At 37.5% G+C, this 21,005-nt stretch overlaps 1 protein-coding gene across 2 annotated transcripts in view; it reads left to right on the forward strand.

The window, feature by feature from the left end:
- Nucleotides 1-21,005, forward strand: part of DIAPH3 (diaphanous related formin 3) — a 546,165-nt gene that overhangs the window by 340,229 nt on the left and 184,931 nt on the right. For both annotated transcript variants that reach the window (XM_049700932.1, XM_049700933.1), the window contains one exon: nt 14,345-14,510. In XM_049700932.1, the coding sequence (XP_049556889.1) occupies nt 14,345-14,510 (166 nt within the window). The remainder of the gene's footprint in view (nt 1-14,344; nt 14,511-21,005) is intronic.

The raw sequence follows: 21,005 nt of genomic DNA on the forward strand, positions 1-21,005 counted from the left end.
AATATTCTTTGCTGAGATTAGATTGTACTCGTTTGCTTTTCATCTTAGTTAGACATACTAGTTTCAAAGTAATTAAATTCATTCATTGCAAAGCTTTGTTTACTTTAATTAGGACTGACAACAAGTCAGATTTTGAATATTAAATGCATTTATACAGACCTTATTAAAATGGCAAATTGTGAGCTTCTTACATCTTAGAAACTGGAAGAATTTGGAAACTAAATGCACAATGAATAAAAATGTGTTTAAAGTTTGGGTTGTTAACACTGGAATTTTATGTTTTAAGTATTAGTGCTTATTAGCTAAAGCACATATCAAATGTTTGGATCATCAACAAATTCTGAAAGCATATGTGTGTTACCTAAGTTGTTAAGGATGTTATTTGCGTTAAACAATCATGATTTAGTGAGCTTTTAATCTGTTAACTGAATTGTTTTAAACTATAGTGTACAATTTTGTTATAATTTTACGAAATGAAATTTCACGAATAGCACTCAACTATAGTATACTGTATTTTTATTCTGCGAGTACTTGCTTTCTTTACATACACTTCTTAATATTAAAAAATACAAATTTAGTACATTCTTTAAAAGGCATGCACAATTATTTCATATATATCACATTGACTTTTTAGTAATAATTATGTTACTTTTCGATTGCAAAGCCTGGTCAAAAGTATAATTAGAGTAGAGTAGTTTCACTGTAAATATTTGCTTGAAAATGTGTAATGTGTTTTGTGGTAGGGTCACCAATATTGTTATATATAAAGTATTATATGTGAGGTATACACATTTATTAAATTCTTTATCAGTGAGAAAATTAGGAAAATGCCAGGATTGGTGTCATGCGATGCTTTTGCATTTCTTCTGAACTTTACATTCTGGAATATATGTTATTTTGAGGAAAATAACAAATAGATCCTAGAGCATCACCCTTGAAATTCTCCTTGCACAAGGCTTCACCTTTCTCTTTTCTCCTCATCCTACCCCCTCTCCCAAGTCTCTTAGAAAAAATCATTTTGCTAGACATTTCTATATTTTTGTATTTGTCACACAACTTACGTGACATGTTATTCGACTCTTCTCCATTTTATAGTCTTTAAATTTCTTCATTGTTATCGCACTTTATTTTCACTTTCTTTTTTGTTATTACACTGTATAGCAATATTTTGGATGCTCCTCAAATTACTATGTAGATGCTAAAACTGAGAGAAAGACATCTTACTTATATCTATATTCCACACTGCATAAAGCACAGCATTTTTCAGGTAAATGAATTTAGTACATTTTTATTTAATTGAACTGTGGTTAGGAGTAAAATAGAAGAGTAGAATGGGTGAGATGTAAACTAGTATAATACATGGTCCATTTGCAAGAGTGGGAAGTTGCGTAATTGAGTGATTTGTAAGAGGAGAGTTTTTCTTTTGAATTAGTCTTCTTTCCTCCCTTGCCTGTTTTCTCTCTCACCTGTTTTCCATTTAACCCATTCTTAATAAACTTTTAAGTCTCAGATTAAAATATCCTGCTCAAGAGCCCTTCAAGATGACAGAGGAGTAAGACGTGGAGATCACCTTCCTCCCCACAAATACATAAGAAATACATGTACATGTGGAACAACTCCTACAAAACACCTACTGAACGCTGCCAGAAGACCTCAGACTTCCCAAAAGGCAAGAAACTCACCACGTACCTGTGTAGGGCAAAAGAAAAAAGAAAAAAAAGACAAAAGAATAGGGACGGGACCTGCACCAGTGGGAGGGAGCTGTGAAGGAGGAAATGTTTCCACACACTAAGAAGCCCCTTCGCTGGTGGAGACAGGGGGTGGGCAGAGGGGAAGCTTCAGAGCCACGGAGGAGAGTGCAGCAACAGGGATGCAGAGGGCAAAGTGGAGAGATTCCCGCACAGAGGATCGGTGCCGACCAGCACTCACCAGCCCGAGAGGCTTGTCTGCTCACCCGCCGGGGCGGGTGGGGGCTGGGAGCTGAGGCTCGGGCTTCGGAGTTCGGTTTCCAGGGAGAGGACTGGGGTTGGCTACGTAAACACAGCCTGAAGGGGGCTAGTGTGCCGGGAGGGAGTCCGGGAAAAGTCTGGAACTGCCTATGAGGCAAGAGTCATTCTTTCAGGGTGCGCGAGGAGAGGGGATTAAGAGCACCGCCTAGGGCTTCCCAGGTGGCGCAGTGCTTGAGAGTCCGCCTGCCAATGCAGGGGACACGGGCTCGTGCCCCAGTCCAGGAAGATCCCACATGCTGCGGAGCAGCTGGGCCTGTGAGCCAAGGCCGCTGAGCCTGCACGTCCGGAGCCTGTGCTCCGCAACAGGAGAGCCCACAACAGTAAGAGGCCCACGTACCGCAAAAAAAAAAAAAAAGAACACCGCCTAAACGAGCTCCAGAGATGGCACGAGCCGCGACTATCAGCACAAACACCAGAGACAGGCATGAGACGCTAAGGCTGCTGCTGCAGCCACCAAGAAGCCTCTGTGCAAGCACAGGTCACTATCCACACCTCCCCTCCTGGGAGCCTGTGCAGCCTGCCACTGCCAGGGTCCCGTGATCCAGGGACAACTTCCCCAGGAGAACACACGGTGCACCTCAGGCTGTTGCAACGTCATGGTGGCCTCTGCCGCCACAGGCTCGCTCCACACTCCGTACCCTTCCCTCCCCATGGCCTGAGTGAGTCAGAGACCCCGAATCAGCTGCTCCTTTAACCCCGTCCTGTCTGAGCGAAGAACAGATGCCCTCAGACAACCTACAGGCAGAGGCAGGGCCAAATCCAAAGCTGAACCCCAAGAGCTGTGTGAACAAAGAAGAGAAGGATCTGCCAGCAGCCTCAGGAGCAGCAGATTAAATCCCCACAATCAACTCAATGTACCCAGCATCTCTCGAATACCTGAATAGACAACGAATCATCCCAAAATTGAGGCAGTGGACTTTTGGAGCAACTGTAGACTTAGGGTTTGCTTTCTGCATCTAATTTGTTTTTGGTTTTATGTTTACCTTACTTTAGTATTTACCCTATATTATCATTGGTAGATTTCTTTATTGATTTGGTTGCTCTCTTCCTTTTTTTTTTAATATATATATGTATGTGTGTGTATATATATATATATATATATATATACACACACACACTTTTTACTTTTTCTCTTTTTGTGAGTGTGTATGTGTATGCTTCTTTGTGTGATTTTTGTCTGTATAGCTTTGCTTTTACCATAAATCCTAGGGTTCTGTCTGTCCTTTTTTTTTTTTTTTTTTTAGTGCTGGTTATCATTTATGGCTTTGTTTTTTGGTTTGGTTGCTCTCTTCTTTCTTTCTGTCTTTTTTTTTCTTTCTTTCTTTCTTTATTACATTTTAATTTTTTTAATCTTTATTTTAATAACTTTCTTTTCTTTCTTTCTTTTCTTTCTCTCTCTCTCTCGCTCTTTCTTTCTTTCTCTTTTTCTTTCTTTTCTTCTCTTTTTCCCTTTTCTTCTGAGCCGTGTGGCTGACAGGGTCTTGGTGCTCCAGCCAGGTGTCAGGCTTGTGCCTCTTAAGGTGGGAGATCTGAGTTCAGGGCATTGGTCCACCAGAGACCTTCCGGCTCCATGTAATGTCAAACAGCGAAAGCTCTCCCAGAGATCTCCATCTCAACTCTAAGACCCAGCTCCACTCAATGACCAGCAAGCTACAGTGCTGGCCACTCTATGCCAAACAACTAGCAAGACAAGAACACAACCCCACCCATTAGCAGAGAGGCTGCCTAAAGGCAAAATACTTAACAGACACCCCAAAACACACCACTGGATGTGGTCCTGCCCACCAGAAAGACAAGGTCCAGCCTCATCACCAGAGCACAGGCACCAGACCCTCCACCAGGAAGCCTACACAACCCACTGAACCAACCTTAGCCACTGGGGACAGACACCAAATGCAACAGGAACTATGAACCTGCAGCCTGTGAAAAGGAGACCCCCAAACACAGTAGGTTAAGCGAAATGAGAAGACAAAGAAACACAGCAGATAAAGGAGCAAGGTAAAAACCCACCAAACCAAACAAATGAAGAGGAAATACGCAGTCTACCTGAAAAAGAATTCAGGGTAATGATAGTAGAGATGATCCAAAGTCTTGGAAATAGAATGGAGAATAAACAAGAAATCTTTAACAAGGACCTAGAAGAACTAAAGAGCAAACAAACAATGATGAACAACACACTAAATGAAATTTAAAATTCTCTAGAAGGAAACAATAGCATAATAACTGAGGCAGAGAACGGATAAGTGACCTGCAAGATAAAATAGTGGAAACAACTACCACAGAGCAGAATAAAGAGAAAAGAATGAAAAGAATTGAGGACAGTCTTAGAGACTTCTGGGACAACATTAAACACACCAACATTTGAATGATAGGGGTCCCAGAAAAGAAGAGAAAAAGAAAGGGACTGAGAAAATATTAGAAGAGATTATAGTTAAAAACGTCCCTAATATGGGATAGGGAATAGTCAGTTAAGTTAAGGAAGCACAGAGTTTCCCAAACAGGATAGATCCAAGGAGAAACATGCCAAAATACATATAAATCAAACTATGAAAAATTAAATGCAAAGAAAAAATATTAAAAGCAGCAACAGTAAAACAACAAATAACATACACCAGAATCCCCATAAGGTTAATAGCTGATCTTTCAGCAGAAACTCTGCAAGCCAGAAGGGAGAGGCAAGACATATTTAAAGTGATCAAAGGGAAGAACCTACAACCAAGACTACTCTACCCAGCAAGGATCTCATTCAGATTCCACAGAGAAATCAAAACCTTTACAGACAAGCAAAGGCTAAGAGAATTCAGCAGCACCAAACCAGCTTTACAACAAATGTTAAATGAACTTCTCTATGTAGGAAACACAGGAGAAGGAAAAGACCTACAATAACAAACTCAAAACAAATAAGAAAATGGTACTCGGAACGTACATATTGATAACTACCTTAAATGTAAATGGATTAAATGCTCCAACCAAAAGACATAGACTGGCTGAATGGATACAAAAACAAGACCCATATATATGCTGTCTAGAAGAGACCCACTTCAGACCTAGGGACACATACAGATTGAAAGTGAGGGGATGGAAAAAGATATTTCGTGCAAATGGAAATCAAAGGAATACTGCAGTAGCAATTCTCATATCAGACAAACTAGACTTTAAAGACTATTTCTAGAGACAAGGACACTACGTAATGATCAAGGGATCAATCCAAGAAGAAGATATAACAATTGTAAATATTTATGCCCCCAACATAGGTGCACGTCAATACACAAGGCAAATGCTAACAGCCATAGTAGGGGAAATCAACAGTAACACAATCATAGTAGGGTGCTTTAACACCCCACGTTCACCAATGGACAGATCATCCAAAATGAAAATAAGGAAACACAGGCTTTAATTGACACATTAAACAAGATGGACTTAATTGATACTTATAGGACATTCCATCCACAAACCACAGAATACACTTTCTTCTCAAGAGTTCATGGAACATTTTCCAGGAGAGATCATATCTTGGGTCACAAATCAAGCCTTGGTAAATTTAAGAAAATTGAACTCGTATCAAGTATCTTTTCTGACCACAATGCTGTGAGACAAGATATCAATAACAGGAAAAAAATCTGGAACGAATACAAACACATGGAGGCTAAACAATACACTCCTAAATAACCAAGAGATCACTGAGGAAATCAAAGAATACCTAGAAACATATGACAGTGGAAACACGATGACCCAAAACCTATGGGATGCAGCAAAAGCAGTTCTAAGAAGGAAGTTTATAGCAATTCAATCCTACCTCAAGAAACAAGAAACATCTCAATTAAACAACCTAACCTTACACCTAAAGCAATTAGAGACTGAAAAACAAAAAAAAAACCCAAAGTTAGCAGAAGGAAAGAAAGCATAGAGATCAGATCAGAAATAAATGAAAAAGAAATGAAGGAAACAATAGCAAACATCAATAAAACTAAAAGCTGGTTTTTTGAGAAGACAAAAAAGATTTATAAACCATTAGCCAGACTCATCAAGAAAAAAAAGGGAGAAGATGCAAATCAATAGAATTACAAGCGAAAAAGGAGAAGTAACAACTCACACTGCAGTAATACAAAGGATCATGAGAGATTGCAACGGGCAACTATATGCCAATAAAATGCACAACCTGGAAGACATGGACAAATTCTTAGAAAAGCACAACCTTCGAAGACTGAACCAGGAAGAAATAGAAAATAGAAACAGACAAATAGAAATAGAAAATATAGACAGACCAATCACAAGCACTGAAATTGAGACTGTGATTAAAAGTTCTCCAGCAAACAAAAGCCCAGGACCAGATGGCTTCACAGGTGAATTCTATCAAGCATTTAGAGAAGAGCTAACACTTATCCTTCTCAAATTCATCCAAAATATATCAGAGGGGGGAACACTCCCTAACTCGTTGTACAAGGTGACCATCACCCTGATACCTAAACCAGACAGAGATGTCACAAAGAAAGATAACTACAGGTCAGTATCACGTATGAACATATATGCAAAAATTCTCAACAAAATACTAGCAGACAGAATCCAACAGCACATTAAAAGGGTCATACACCCTGATCAAGTGGGGTTAATCCCAGAAATGCAAGGAGTTTTCAGTATATGCAAATCAATCAGTGTTATAAACCATATAAACAAATTGAAGGAAAAAAAATATGATCATCTTAATAGATGCAGAAAAGCTTTCAACAAAATTGAACACCAATTTATGATAAAAATGCTCCAGAAAGTAGGCATATAGGGAAATTACCTCAACATAATAAAGGGCATATATAACAAGCCATAGCCAACATCTTTTCAGTGGTGAGAAACTAAAACCATTTCCTCTTAAGATCAGGAAGAAGACAAGGTTGTCCACTCTCACGACTGTTATTCAACATAGTTTTGGAAGTTTTAGCCACAACAATCAGAGAAGAAAAAGAAATAAAAGGAATCCAAATCGGAAAAGAAGAAGTAAAGCTGTCAGTGTTTGCAGATAACATGATAATATACATAGAGAATCCTAAAGATGCTACCAGAAAACTACTAGAGCTAATCAATGAATTTGGTAAAGCAGCAGGATACAAAATTAATGCACAGAAATATCTTGCATTCCTATACACTAATGACGAAAAATCTGAAAGAGAAGTTAAGGAAACACTCCCATACACCACTGCAACAAAAAGAATAAAATACCTAGGAATAAACCTACCTAAGGAGACAAAAGACCTGCATGTAGAAAACTATAAGATACTGATGAAAGAAATTAAGGATGATACCAACAGATGGAGAGGTATACCATGTTCTTGGATTGGAAGAATCAACATTGTGAAAAGACTATACTACCCAAAGCAAGTTACAGATTCAGTGCAGTCCCTATCAAACTAGCAATGGCATTTTTCACAAAACTAGAACAAGAAATTTCACAATTTGTATGGAAACACAAAAGACCCCGAATAACCAAGGCAATCTTGAGAAGGAAAAATAGAGCTGGAGGAATCAGGCTCCTGTACTTCAGATTATACTACAAAGCTACAGTAATCAAGACAGTATGGTAGTGGCACAAAACAGAAATATAGATCAATGGAACAAGATAGAAAGCCCAGAGATAAACCCACACACATATGGTCACCTTATCTATTACAAAGAAGGCAATAATATACAATGGAGAAAAGACAGCCTCTTCAATAAGTGGTGTTGGGAAAACTGTACAGCTACATGTAAAAGAATGAAATTAGAACACTCCCTAACACCACACACAAAAGTAAACTCAAAATGGATTAAAGACCTAAATGTAAGGCCAGACACTATAATACTCTTAGAGGAAAAATAGGCTGAACACTCTGACATAAATCACAGGAAGTTCCTTTTTGAACCACCTCCTAGAGAAATGGAAATAAAAACAAACTAATGGGACCTAATGAAACTTAAAAGCTTTTACACAGCAAAGGTAACCATAAACAAGATGAAAAGACAACCCTCTGAATGGCAGACAGTATTTGCAAATGAAACAACTGACAAAGGATTAATCTCCAAAATATACAAGCAGCTCATGCAGCTCAATATCAGTAAAACAAACAACCCAATCCAAAAATGGGCAGAAGACCTAAATAGACATGTCTCCAAAGAAGATGTACAGACTGCCAACAAACACATTAAAGAATACTCAACATCATTAATCATTAGAGAAATGCAAATAACAATCACAATGAGGTATCACCTCACACCAGTCAGAATGGCCATCATCAAAAAATCTACAAACAATAAATGCCGGACAGGGTGTGGAGAAAAGGGAACCCTATTGCGCTGTTGATGGGAATGTAGATTGATACAGCCACTTTGGAGAACAGTATGGAGGTTCCTTAAAAAACTAAAAATAGAACTACCATGTGACCCAGCAACCCCACTACTGGGCATATACCCTGAGAAAACCATAATTCAAAAAGAGTCATCTACCACAATGTTCACTATTTACAATAGTCCGGACATGGAAGCAACCTAAGTGTCCATCGACAGATGACTGGTTAAGCAATATGTGGCATATATATACAACGGAATATTACTCAGCCATAAAAGGAAACGAAATTGAGGTATTTGTAGTGAGGTGGATAGATCTAGAGTCTGTCATACAGAGTGAAGTAAGTCAGAAAGAGAAAAACAAATACCGTATGCTAACACATATATATGGAATGTAAAAAATATATATATATTGCTTTGAAGAACAAAGAGGCAGGACAGGGTTAACGACGCAAACATAGAGAATGGCCTTGAGGGGGAAGAGTAAGCTGGGACAAAGTGAGAGAGTGGCATGCACATATATATACTACCTAATGTAAAGTAGATAGTGGGAAGCAGCCATATAGCACAGGTAGATCAGCTCGGTGCTTTGTGACCACCTAGAGGGGTGGGATAGGGAGGGTAGGAGGAAAACACAAGAGGGAGGAGATATGGGGATATATGTATTTGCATAGCTGGTTCAGTTTGTTGTAAAGCAGAAACTAACACACCATTGTACGGCAATTATACTCCGGTAAAGATGTTAAAAAAAAAAAAAAATCCACAAGCAGTAAATGCTCGGGGGTGTGTGGAGAAAAGGGAACCCTCTAGCGCTGTTGATGGGAATGTAAATTGATACAGCCACTATGTAGAACAGTATAGAAGTTCCTTAAAAACCTAAAAATAGAACTACCATATGACCCAGCAATCCCACTACTGGGCATATACCCTGAGAAAACCATAATTCAAAAAGAGACATGTACCACAATGTTTATTGCAGCTCTATTTACAATAACTAGGACATGGAAGCAACCTAAGTGTCCATCGACAGATGAATTGATAAACAAGATGTGGCACATATATACAATGGAATGTTATCCATAAAAAGAAATGAAATTGAGTTATTTGTAGTGAGGTGGATCACCTAGAATTTGTCATACAGAGGGAAGTAAGTCAGAAAGAGAAAAACAAATAGTGTATGCTAACACATATATATGGAATCTAAAAAAAATGGTTCTGAAAACTCTAGGGGCAGGACAGGAATAAAGGTGCAGACGTAGAGAATGGACTTGAGGATATGGGGAGGGGGAAGGGTAAGCTGGGACGAAGTGAGAGAGTGGCATGGACATATATATACCACCAAATTTAAAATAGATAGCTAGTGGGAAGCAGCCATATAGCACAGGGAGATAGGCTTGGTGCTTTTTGACCACCTAGAGGGGTGGGTTAGGGAGGGTGGGAGGGAGACGCAAGAGGCAGGAGATATGGGGATATATGTACATGTATAGCTGATTCACTTTGTTATAAATCAGAAACTAACACACCATTGTAAAGCAATTATACTCCAATAAATATGTTAAAAAATTGTATATACTTCTCATCCTGTATGAATCCTCAAGTCTATGATGATCTCTTTCTTCTCAGAAATCTTACTACATTTATAACGTCGTGTTCACGGCTTCTTGACAGTCATGCTTCAGTCACTGTCACCTTCTCTGCCAGGACTTCCCTGACTACGCAGCATAAGTTAGCCTCTGTCACTGTATACAATATCACACACAAACTTTTGTTTTCTTCATCATGCTTATTATTGTCTGAATATCTCATTAATTTTCTTCTTCATTACCTGTTCACCACACTCTAGAATTCATGTTTCATGAAAGCAGGGACTTTGTTTACCTTGTTAACTACTCGTTTTCCTCATGTCTAGAAGAGTGGTACTTAGTGGTGTTTAGTGACTACTTATAGATTGGCTGCCAACCTGGCTGGCTGGCTGGCCAGATCCCGGGTACTGAAGAAGATCTATAAAATGTTTTAGATGTAGGGCTTCCCTGGTGGTGCAGTGGTTGAGAGTACGCCTGCCGATGCAGGGGACACGGGTTCGTGCCCCGGTCCGGGAAGATCCCACATGCCGCGGAGCGGCTGGGCCCGTGAGCCATGGCCGCTGAGCCTGTGCGTCCGGAGCCTGTGCTCCGCAACGGGAGAGGCCACAACAGTGAGAGGCCCGCGTACCGCAAAAAAAAAAAAAAAAAAATTTTTAGACTATAAACATTGTAGGACTGATTGAAGCTGGTCCTTGTAAGATGATTAATGGAAGTAATAGACATCCTTGGTGGGGAAGGTGCAATAATGGGGGCAAAACATGAGAATAAATGTAGGTTTACATTTAGAATAAATTTATGCTGTGTGGCTGGGTGGCTTGGGAATGAACAGTACTTGCTAACCAGGAGTTAAATCCCACATCTCATTCTGACTATTTAGTTGGCCAACACTAAACATTTTTGGTTCAATGTGTGTGAACACAGTTCTGGTTGTCATGTACCTTCATATGGGAAAATTATACTTGTTCAAGTAGAAGTTAATCAGAATTTGGCCTTAGTCCTGGTAAAGGAAAAGAAAATAGGTTTTACAAAAATATCAAGTAGTTGGATATATATCAGTATTTCTGTAATGAATTTTATCAGAGTTTGATTTTGTTGTATAGCTCACCTATTTTTCTCAAGCTCTTTACAAATATAGAACTTTCTGGGGAAGAAAATAAAGCCTTATGACTACTATGGATATGGGCATTAACTTCTAGCTGGAGTTTAACAGTTGGTACAAGAACATCTGTGTTTGTTTTTTTCTTTTGGATAATGATGATTTTTTATGTGAATGTTCCCTCATCTGTTAATGAGAAAGTACCCAGCAGTAATGATGTAGAGTGCCTCATTAAGGTAACCATTTATTCCATTCTATCAAATGGTCATTTTAAACTTCTGAGAATTTATTTGGCTATTTCCAGAATTATTTCAGTTCAATCACAATTTTACCGTCTTTGTGGATAATTCCACTTATTTAAAGCTCTACTTACTTTCCTTTGGGAGCAAATTGTTTTGTAGATAAAAATGATAAGAAAGTTAACTTATAAAACTCTCTAGCTGTTAAAACAAGACCATGTAATTTCCATCGTTCTGGCTCTTGGTCTTCTTTCCCATCACATCATTTAATAGAATTTTACTGTTTTATTTAAGTATGCTCAAGCATATTTCTGATATGTCATTAACTTTTGATTCTTAACCTACAATCTAAGAAGTGTTATTGAGTAATAGAGCTTTATTTTAACCTATTTGCCAAACTGATTCCTGTGAATGGGCATATTCCCAGGTATTAGAATAAAATTACTCATATTTATTAAAACTCAAAGCCTTATAAGCAGTGATAAGGGCAAAAAAGGAGTAGCTGTAGAACCATACAATTAGAAACACCCACCATAGTAGTGCAACCTGTTGTCCAGGGTAACTACTTTTTAGGAACTCTGTTAGCTCTTAACATTACATCCAAATTGTATGTGTTCGTGTGTGTGTGTGAATGTGTATATGTGCAATTTTATGAAGAGAAGTTCCTTGACTTACATCAGACTTTTGAGGAGGGCTGCTACTCTTCCCACCGAAGTTTGAGTGATGACAGTAGGGTGAAATAAGTCATTGGCACCAATGTAGCTGCAGATGATTAGACTTAATACAGCATCTAGAAAAAGGGTTAATAATCACAGGTGATCACATGGCAAAAACAAAACACTACTAGGGGATTGTCCTAGAAGGGAAAACAGAGAACTTCATTACAGAGATACCTGGACTAAAAGTGCTATATATTCAGTGGAAGAAATGATCACTCACAGTTGCAGAGATTAGAGAAGGTGGCTTCATGGAAGAGGAAGAATTGAACCAAACTTGGAATGATAGGTTTGGACAAGCAAAGGCAGAAAATGATTCCTCTTTTAGGCAGGAGTTAAGGATATATAAATAATCCATGTGGATATAGTCTCTATCTGGGACATAAATTTTAGGTGAGAGTTTATAGATGGAATATATAAACCAATGTTGATTTCTCAATTTGCTAGGTAAATGAAGGGATACTTACTGCACATTACAAATCAATCACCATATGTTCCATTTAATGATAGTTTCTGAATGCATTTCAAGTGTGATTTTTATTTACATAAATTTACTTTACTTACAGCATTTCACAAATATGGATGTTTCACGAGACAAAGTATATGGAAACTTGTGACTGTATTATAATTTCTTATGATTTTGTGATTTCACTAATACAAAATCTTTTGTTCATCCAAGGATTAAAAAATGATGCTACATATAAATGCATCGACCACTGGTACTATTATGATTTAGATTCTTAGAAAGTATGAGGAGGCATTTTGCTGTTTAAACTAGCCAAAGAAAGATCCATAGATTTTCTAAGCTCATTAGAAAAAAAAAAACTCAATTTAACCTATTGCATTAGAATCTAGACTCCTTACATTCTAGTCTGTTCTTCTAAAATACTATATATTTAATTAAGCAGAGCATAGTATTAAAAAACAAACAAACAAAAACAGGCATGGAAGGGCAGTATGTAATCTGTGGATTGACCGTAGACATGGGTACAGGTGATTGATGGGGATGCCTTATTTCCTTGTGGGAGCAGCATTCTTCTCTGCCCCAGGTTCACCACATATCTGGCAACAGTGCTACCTCTTTCTTTCATTCTTTTTCTCAAAACAGAGGGCCTGGATCATTTTCCTTATTTCATCCTGTACTGGAGAATGCTCTGACCAGAGGAACCATATCTTTTTGAAATTGTGGACAATTTTTCTTTTTAGACATAAACATTCCATTTTTTTATTTTGTTCTCCCAGTCTGAGTCTAGTTATTCTTATTTTCTGACTTCTGAAAAAATGTGTTAATATCTGTTTTGTGTTAGAGACACAAAAAATATCTGTTTTGTGTTAGAGACAATATAATGACTTCAGTAAGTTTAATGTCCCAGTTTAAAAGAGCCATAGATAATTATGACTGATGCTGTAGCGGAGTCGCCTTTTCAGAATGTGGTATGGAGATTTTTTATCTGGCTACCACAGCAATCTGTCACACCACAAAGGAAATTCTATTGTTTGTTTAGAAAATGTGTTCTAATGCCACCACCACATTCACAGAAAGTTAGTCTTCTCAGTCTCAGTGTGCTTTCAACTAATTGTCATAAATAAGTGAGAAAAGAACATTTCTGTGTGTGTGTGTAATCATAATTTTAAATCATGTAATTCATAGAAGAAATTGTATACCAATTTTCCAAAGAAGTTAAAACATGAATTTACTTATACAATATAAGAAGTTTTTAATGTAACTCAAAAAATTTATTGCTTTTAGAACCTTAAGTAGAGCTTAAATTGAATAAGTGGGCAATAATAAGACCAAGTATTTATATGTATTACGAAATGCCATTTTTCTAAGAACTTTGTATGTATTAACTCATTAGTCCTCACAACAGCCCTATAAGTGATGTTATTATTATTATTCCCATTTTACAGGTGACAAAATTGTGGCACAGAGAAATGAAGGCATTTGTCCACAGGCACAATACTACCAAGTGCAGGAGCTAGAAATTGACCCCAGGTTGTCCAGTGTAACTACTATGCAAAATGCCTATGTTATTGATTTCAATATCATTGAAACTACTGAACTATAATTTTAAATCATATTGCATGATCTGATAAGATAGGCAAATTTGAAGAAAAATTTCCTTGAACTTAATTGTAAAAGAGAAATATTAAATATATAAATAACTTTTCTGATAACTTCACCAGTGTTAATTAGGAAGCACACTTAAGATTTCATCACTGTACAGTGTAGATTGAATTGTAAGAATGGTTAACTATTAGAGCTAATTTTGGCATTTTGGAGATATGTAATAATGACTAAAAATTAAATTAAAACATTGGACTTATAGGATTTTTTTTCCCCTAAAGCATTACTTTGTAAATTTCAGAATACCTTAACTGTAATATACAGCTTTGTTATCAGTGCAAAAGAACACTATGAGAAACTTTCAAAATTACATGAAAACATGGACAAGTTATACCAGAGTATAATGGGGTACTATGCCATCGATGTGAAGAAGGTGTCTGTGGAAGACTTTTTGACTGATTTGAATAACTTCAGAACCATGTTCATGGTATGTTAAAAATCTTAATTTGTTTTTTAAAAGTATTTGTATCTATATTACTATTATTATATTACTATAATATATTACTATATTACATATTATAATTATATATTATATATATAATGTAATATATTACTATCTATTATTACTCTTATTACTTCATTCTACTCCTGTTGTCTGTAGTAAAATCTACCTTTTCTGATATTGAAAGTTAGCTTTAAAAATTTCAGATTTTTAAATCTATTGAAAAATGTGTTTTGTCCTTTTTTTGGCCTTCCCAACATTAAGCTGTAATCAGAAATTTTGATTGAAAAAGTGACAAATTCTGAAGCTTTTCGTAAAGACTCCCCTCCTGGCTGACTACAAAGCACTTTTGTAGTAAGCTTTTGGCTATGAATTTGTTTCTTTATACTTAAGATCAATTTGTATTTTTGTGGTATAATTTTACCAAATTCTGTGCAGTTCTTATGAAGCTTTTTTCCCCTTTTCTTAATGCATTGTATAATAAGCTACCTGCGATTTGCCTTTGAATGGATTTTACATTCCTAGGGTTTCCTTTAGATACTTTAATAGGGAGGTCAGGTCTCTGATGTGGAATCCTTTCATTTAGGCATTAAAAAGATCTTTTGAAAAGTATTAGCTGATTAGATGGGGGAGAAAACCACACACGTATTAAAGTGAGAAAGCATTGTTTCCTCTAGGGAAACTGGTAATACATTTCTACAACAAAAAATTACGTTATTCTTAATAGATGGGTGAGTCACTTTTGTGTTTCAGCAAATGTTTGTGGGGATTAAAAAGTTTTGAGGTGTAAAGAAAAAGAAGGTTGAATTTAAAGAAGGTTGAATTTCTTTCTAATCTCAGGAAGACTTTATTGCTGAATTTATTGGACTTGATTATAATCACCTGGTTGTGACTAGATACCCTTTCAATAAAAACTCAATATTTTAAATGAAAACTGGTCTACAATAAGTGCAGATTTGCTCACAGCTCTAGTTTATTTCTTCCACAAATTCAAAGTGATTTTTTAAATTATTTTTTCACTACCAGAAATGAATCTATTAAATATATTTATTATGTGCCTATATTCGTGACGTATAATATACTACTTTAATTTTTATAATATTTTATGAGACAACATGGCTTAGTGGAAGTAGCAAAGGCTTTGCAGTTTGAGAGAGCAAGGTTTGGATTCCACACTAGTTAATATATGACTATGATTCCTTTTAACTTTCTCGAGCCTCAGTTTCCATATTTGTAAAAGGGGATGTTAATTCCTTTCTCATGAGAGTATTTAAATATTAAATGAGATAATATATATTAAGTGTCATAGCTCCTGGTGCATGGTAGTTGCTTAATAAATTATTATGCAGTAAAGGGTTAACTCAGTGGGCTTAAGGTACTCAAACCCTGTACATTTTAGAGAAAGTAGTGGCCCTTGACTGGCTCTGGAGAGAGCAGCTGTGAGCCTTGGAATATCCTGCCCGGTATGGCCTTCTTTATATACCTGGGGCCTTGGGCCAAGCTAGATAGTTTATGCAAAAAATGTGATTTATGGTGAACACCTACTTTTGTTCACCAGGGGCCTTGGGCCACACTGTCAGTTCATCGTCTGTGGGGTGCTGGAGACTGAGTAGCCAAGGTCATTCATGCAGGGAGTCTATATTCATGCCTGCATGACTGACCTCAATAACTCTTATTATTTATTTATTTATTTAAATTTTATTTATTTTTTTGGCTGCATTGTGTCTTAGTTGCGGCACGTGGGATCTTTTGTTGTGGTGCATGGGCTTCTCTCTAGTTGTGGCATGCAGGTTTTCCCTTCTCTAGTTGTGGCGCGCAGGCTCCAGGGTGAGTGGGCTCTGTATTTTTGGCATGCGGGCTCTCTAGTAGAGGCACCTGAGCTCAGTAGTTGGCTTAGTTGTCCTGAGGCATATGGGATCTTAGTTCTCCAACCAGGGATCGAACCCATGTCCCCTGCATTGGAAGGTGTATTCTTTACAACTGGACCACCAGGGAAGTCCCCTCAGTAACTCTTGACATCAAGGCTTGGGTAAGCTTCCCTGGTTGGCAGTACATCACACGTGTTGTCACACATTGTTGCTGGAATAATGAAACTCCACTGGGAGAAGACAACTGTGATTTTAATCTATATCCTTTCACTGTAAGAAACTGTTAACAGTGAGTGTAACAACTTTTCTGAGTTCTGTGAGTCCTTCCAACAAATTATCAAGCCTGAGGGTGGTCTTGGGGACCCATGACACAATTATGCATAAAATTATAAAATGCATATATAAAATAATAATACCCATCAGATATTGAGTATTTTGTATGAACCAGACATTTTTCCAAATGCCTAACATATATTACCTCAGTCAATCTTCATGATAATTCTGTATCTTTTCGTTGTTTCTATCCCCCTTTGGCAAATGAAGAAAGAGACCAAGGCCGTATTGTCTGGTTTTGAAACCAGATCTAATTCCACATCTTCCTGAGATCTGGTAGGAGTTCTCTGGGTGACTTGGCATTTCTGTTACTAGGTGATGGGCAGAGAGAGAAAGTGTTTGAATGGAGAAGGATTCAAGGTGGAGGGTCATAGAGTGACAGCTATACTTTGCCTGTTTCACAGTTTACATGGTCCTAGAAGTAGCTGCTATCACACACACATACATATAGACACAGACACACACACACACTCATATACACATTGTACTAAATTAAAATCATTAGAGCTAAGTATAAAACACTTTATCTAAATAAGTAATCTGGAGAGGGAATTTTCTTTAGAATAAAAATAAGCATAAAGAAGACTGTAAGGGAAGTATAATTTCACACACAAATTTTTTCTTCCTTTCTTTATAGTTATACTCCTTGAATTTTGGACACTGTATCTTTAAAAAGACCACAGCGTCAAGACTGATAGAAATTACTGACAAATAGATGTCTATTTGTCAATGTCTTCTGATCTCTTAGGTTGCTATTTAATTCCATACAATTCAATTGTGGAAACCAGGCTAATTTCAATGACTTAGTGTGAAAATATTGGGGATAGATGTGGACCTTTAATATGTTGAAGGTTTGTTCTGGAAAGCCACATTAATACAATAGGCAAAAAATATATTTTCTCTTTAAGATACACTTAAGATATGTTTACATTGTTAAGTATAGTTGATACATTAAACTATGTTTACACTATTACTTCATCCACTGACATTCATGATCCCTGGTCATGAATGAGCAGCAAATGTTCTGGTAAATTGGAGGTCCGTTTTGTATTACACATAAGAAGTTGGAGCACTGTCCTCATTCTACACCTGCCCTCCACTACAGCAGCTTACTATGGAATGTTTTCTCTCAAGTTCTGGCCACTCTGCTCATTGTTCCCTATGCCTGGCACACTCCCTCCATATTTTGCCGGGCTATATTATTGTACTCGCACTTCTAATCTGTGCTCAGAATTTCCTTCATCTAGTATCAGATGCCCCCATCTACAGTGGGTGGCATTCTCTAATAGCTAACACATATACTGCCAACCAAGTGCCAGGTGTTCTCATTCATTTTGTCGTTACAACAACAAACAGATGTGGTATGTGTACTGGATTATTCCCATTTTACAAATGAGGAAACTGAGGCTTAGATAGATAGTGACAGCTAGCAGGTGACTGAACGGAGATGCTAAGCCAGGGAGTCTCACCAGTGTTAACTAGGATCTCTCAACTAATTTGCATAGATAGAGCTGTTCAGCATCTTCCCTTCCTTCCTTCCTTCCTTCCTTCCTTCCTTCCCTCCTTCCCTCCTTCCTTCCTTCCTTCCTTCCTTCCTTCCTTCCTTCCTTCCCTCCTTCCTTTTGTCTCCCTGAGAGACTTTTTACAATAGGTAACAAAGGAACATCTGTTTCAGTCTGCTGCCTCAAGCCCAGTAGACCAAGGGGGGAAGCTTTCATGACCTTGTGGCTTCCTCTGAGGAACAGCTGTTCATTGTGACAGTTTAACTTACCCCTTTTCTATCATCTTCAACCAAATACAGCTGCCACTGATGGAATTGCTAAGACCCTGTGCTAGGTGCTCTTCATGTGTCATCCCACTTAGTCTTCACAACATTTTTATGAGATACAGAATGTTACCTGGAGGGAACTACAGGCCAGAGAAAGAAAATCCATGCCTTGGCAGACGCACTTCAGAATTGGCAGGGGCAGGATTAAATGGAGGCCTGACTGCCTGACTCCAAAGCCTGTACTTTTTTTTTTTTTTACCATTTCCAAGTACATTGCTCTCAGAGAGTTTGTAAGAACAATCAAAATGTAATTTTTAAGGTTGTTTTTTATAACTTACTAGAGGGAATCAGCACAAGGCTCACCTTATTTCCTCACCCCTTGATAGAATAACTTTCTATTTACATTGATGAGCTCACGATAGAAAAATGTTTGCAGGTCTGGTTCTATTTCAAAGCATAAAATGTTCACTTTTAAAATTATAGGCCTATTAATGCAAAGCCTTGTGGCTGGGATGAGGGTTAAGGTGAGCGGTACAGAGTCAGCACCTCTCTGTAATAGATTTTTATTTCCCATAGGACTCATGTGAGGCATAAAGTTCAAATTGGAGGTACTAGGTGGAAATGTTTGGCTTCACACTATAGGCTGAGCAAATTGGTGACCCACCAGGAATCAAACTTCACCAAATGAAATTCTTGCCTTCAGTGGTGTAGTGTTACATAGACATCATCGTTTTCCACTGTGGTCTGGTTTTAGACTCATTGTTATATGCCATTACCAATGCACCTGTTATTAAAAGAGAAAACATGCTTCTCCAGGATGAATTGAGCTCATTATGGAATTTTGGTTGGATCTTACAAAGACCCTCTTGTCCCCCTTTATATATATATTTTTAACATCTTTATTGGAGTATAATTACTTTCAATGCTGTTAGTTTCTGCTTTATAACACTATATCCCCATATCTCCTCCCTCTTGCGTCTCCCTCCCACCCTCCCTATCCCACCCCGCTAGGTGGTCACAGAGCACCGAGCTGGTCTCCCTGTGTTATGTGGCTGCTTCCCACTAGCTACCTATTTTACATTTGGTAGTATATATATGTCCATGCCACTCTCTCACTTCGTCCCAGCTTACCCTTTCCACTCCCCATGCCCTCAAATCCATTCACTACGTCTGTGTCTTTATTCCTGTCCTGACCCTAGGTTCTTCAGAACCATTTTTTTTTTTTTTAGATTCCATATATATGTGTTAGCATACGATATTTGTTTTTCTTTTTCTGACTTACTTCCCTTTATCTTATCCAACAGCTGTAGCAGGCTCATGTTTGTCATTTGAGTTTAAAACTAATTTTTGTGTCTCTCGTTGGTCACTGTGGCTTTGAAGCATATGTATGTCCTGGTCCCACCTCCCACTCATCTTTATATTACATAGTCTGCTCAAACTGCTTTTACTCCCTTGGGCCCAAATTACATGGTTTCTTCTTCAACACACTCACGTCTTATCCTGATGATGCTTCTTTTTTATCATTGGAAGGTCTTTTGCTATTTTCTTTCTTTACCCAGAATTATTAACACAGTACAACAACACTCTTAACTCCTTGAGCAAATTTCACCTGACACCTCATTTATTTTACTTAACATCTCATCTTAGAGAAATACTTCCGAATGCTTAGGATTCCTTTGTTATTTGTCTTCTTATAAGTAACATGTTTGAAAACAAATTTTCTAATAAGTTTTACTTATTAAGAATATGTCATTTTTCTGTTTTAATTAGACATATGTAACTATGTAGACCCTTTGAGTTTACAATATTATATATTCGTGTATAGAATTGATGTGATTACACTTAAAGGAGTCAAACTTTTTTGTTCACGTAGCTTTTATCCTGAGCACATAAACATTCTCTGTTGGGATGTTGAAGTACTAGAAAAGTCACTAGACATCCTTCTTTATTAATAGGTTCAAAGACCCTGCATATCTGGACACCCCACTTTAGCGTTAGGATTTTGAGGATAGCAGAAAGCAATCCCTGCCTTAAAAGGGATTACTGTTGCATACACAAAAGGTGGAGGTGCCTTGTATTTTTTTTTTTTTTTTTGCACTGGGTTTAGATATATGTGCTGAAATTTGCAGTTATTAAAGTCTATAAAGTCCAGTTTGTTTCTCCCTAAATTTTGTTTTCCACATATATACCTCCCATCTGAATTGTGTGATGACAGTCAAAGAAAAATAATTTCCTCTGATTTCTTCACATTTTAAATGATTGCTGAATTCTGCCTATGATAAGCCTCACACTTTGTTTGTTTTAAATAGTGATGTTTTTCCTGTCCACGTCACTACTGGGGAGACAGCAGTGGCTGGGAGTGCAGGCTTTGGCATCCGAGTGCCTTGGGTGTTATGACTTAGGCAGATTACTTAACCTCCTGAGTCTCAGCTCCCCATTAATAACAGCATGTGTTTCTTAAGGATGTTACAGTTTGAAGATCAAATAACATAATGTTCATATACCCTCAAA

This window comes from Orcinus orca, chromosome 18, assembly GCF_937001465.1.
Source record: "Orcinus orca chromosome 18, mOrcOrc1.1, whole genome shotgun sequence".
Taxonomy (NCBI): domain Eukaryota; kingdom Metazoa; phylum Chordata; class Mammalia; order Artiodactyla; family Delphinidae; genus Orcinus; species Orcinus orca.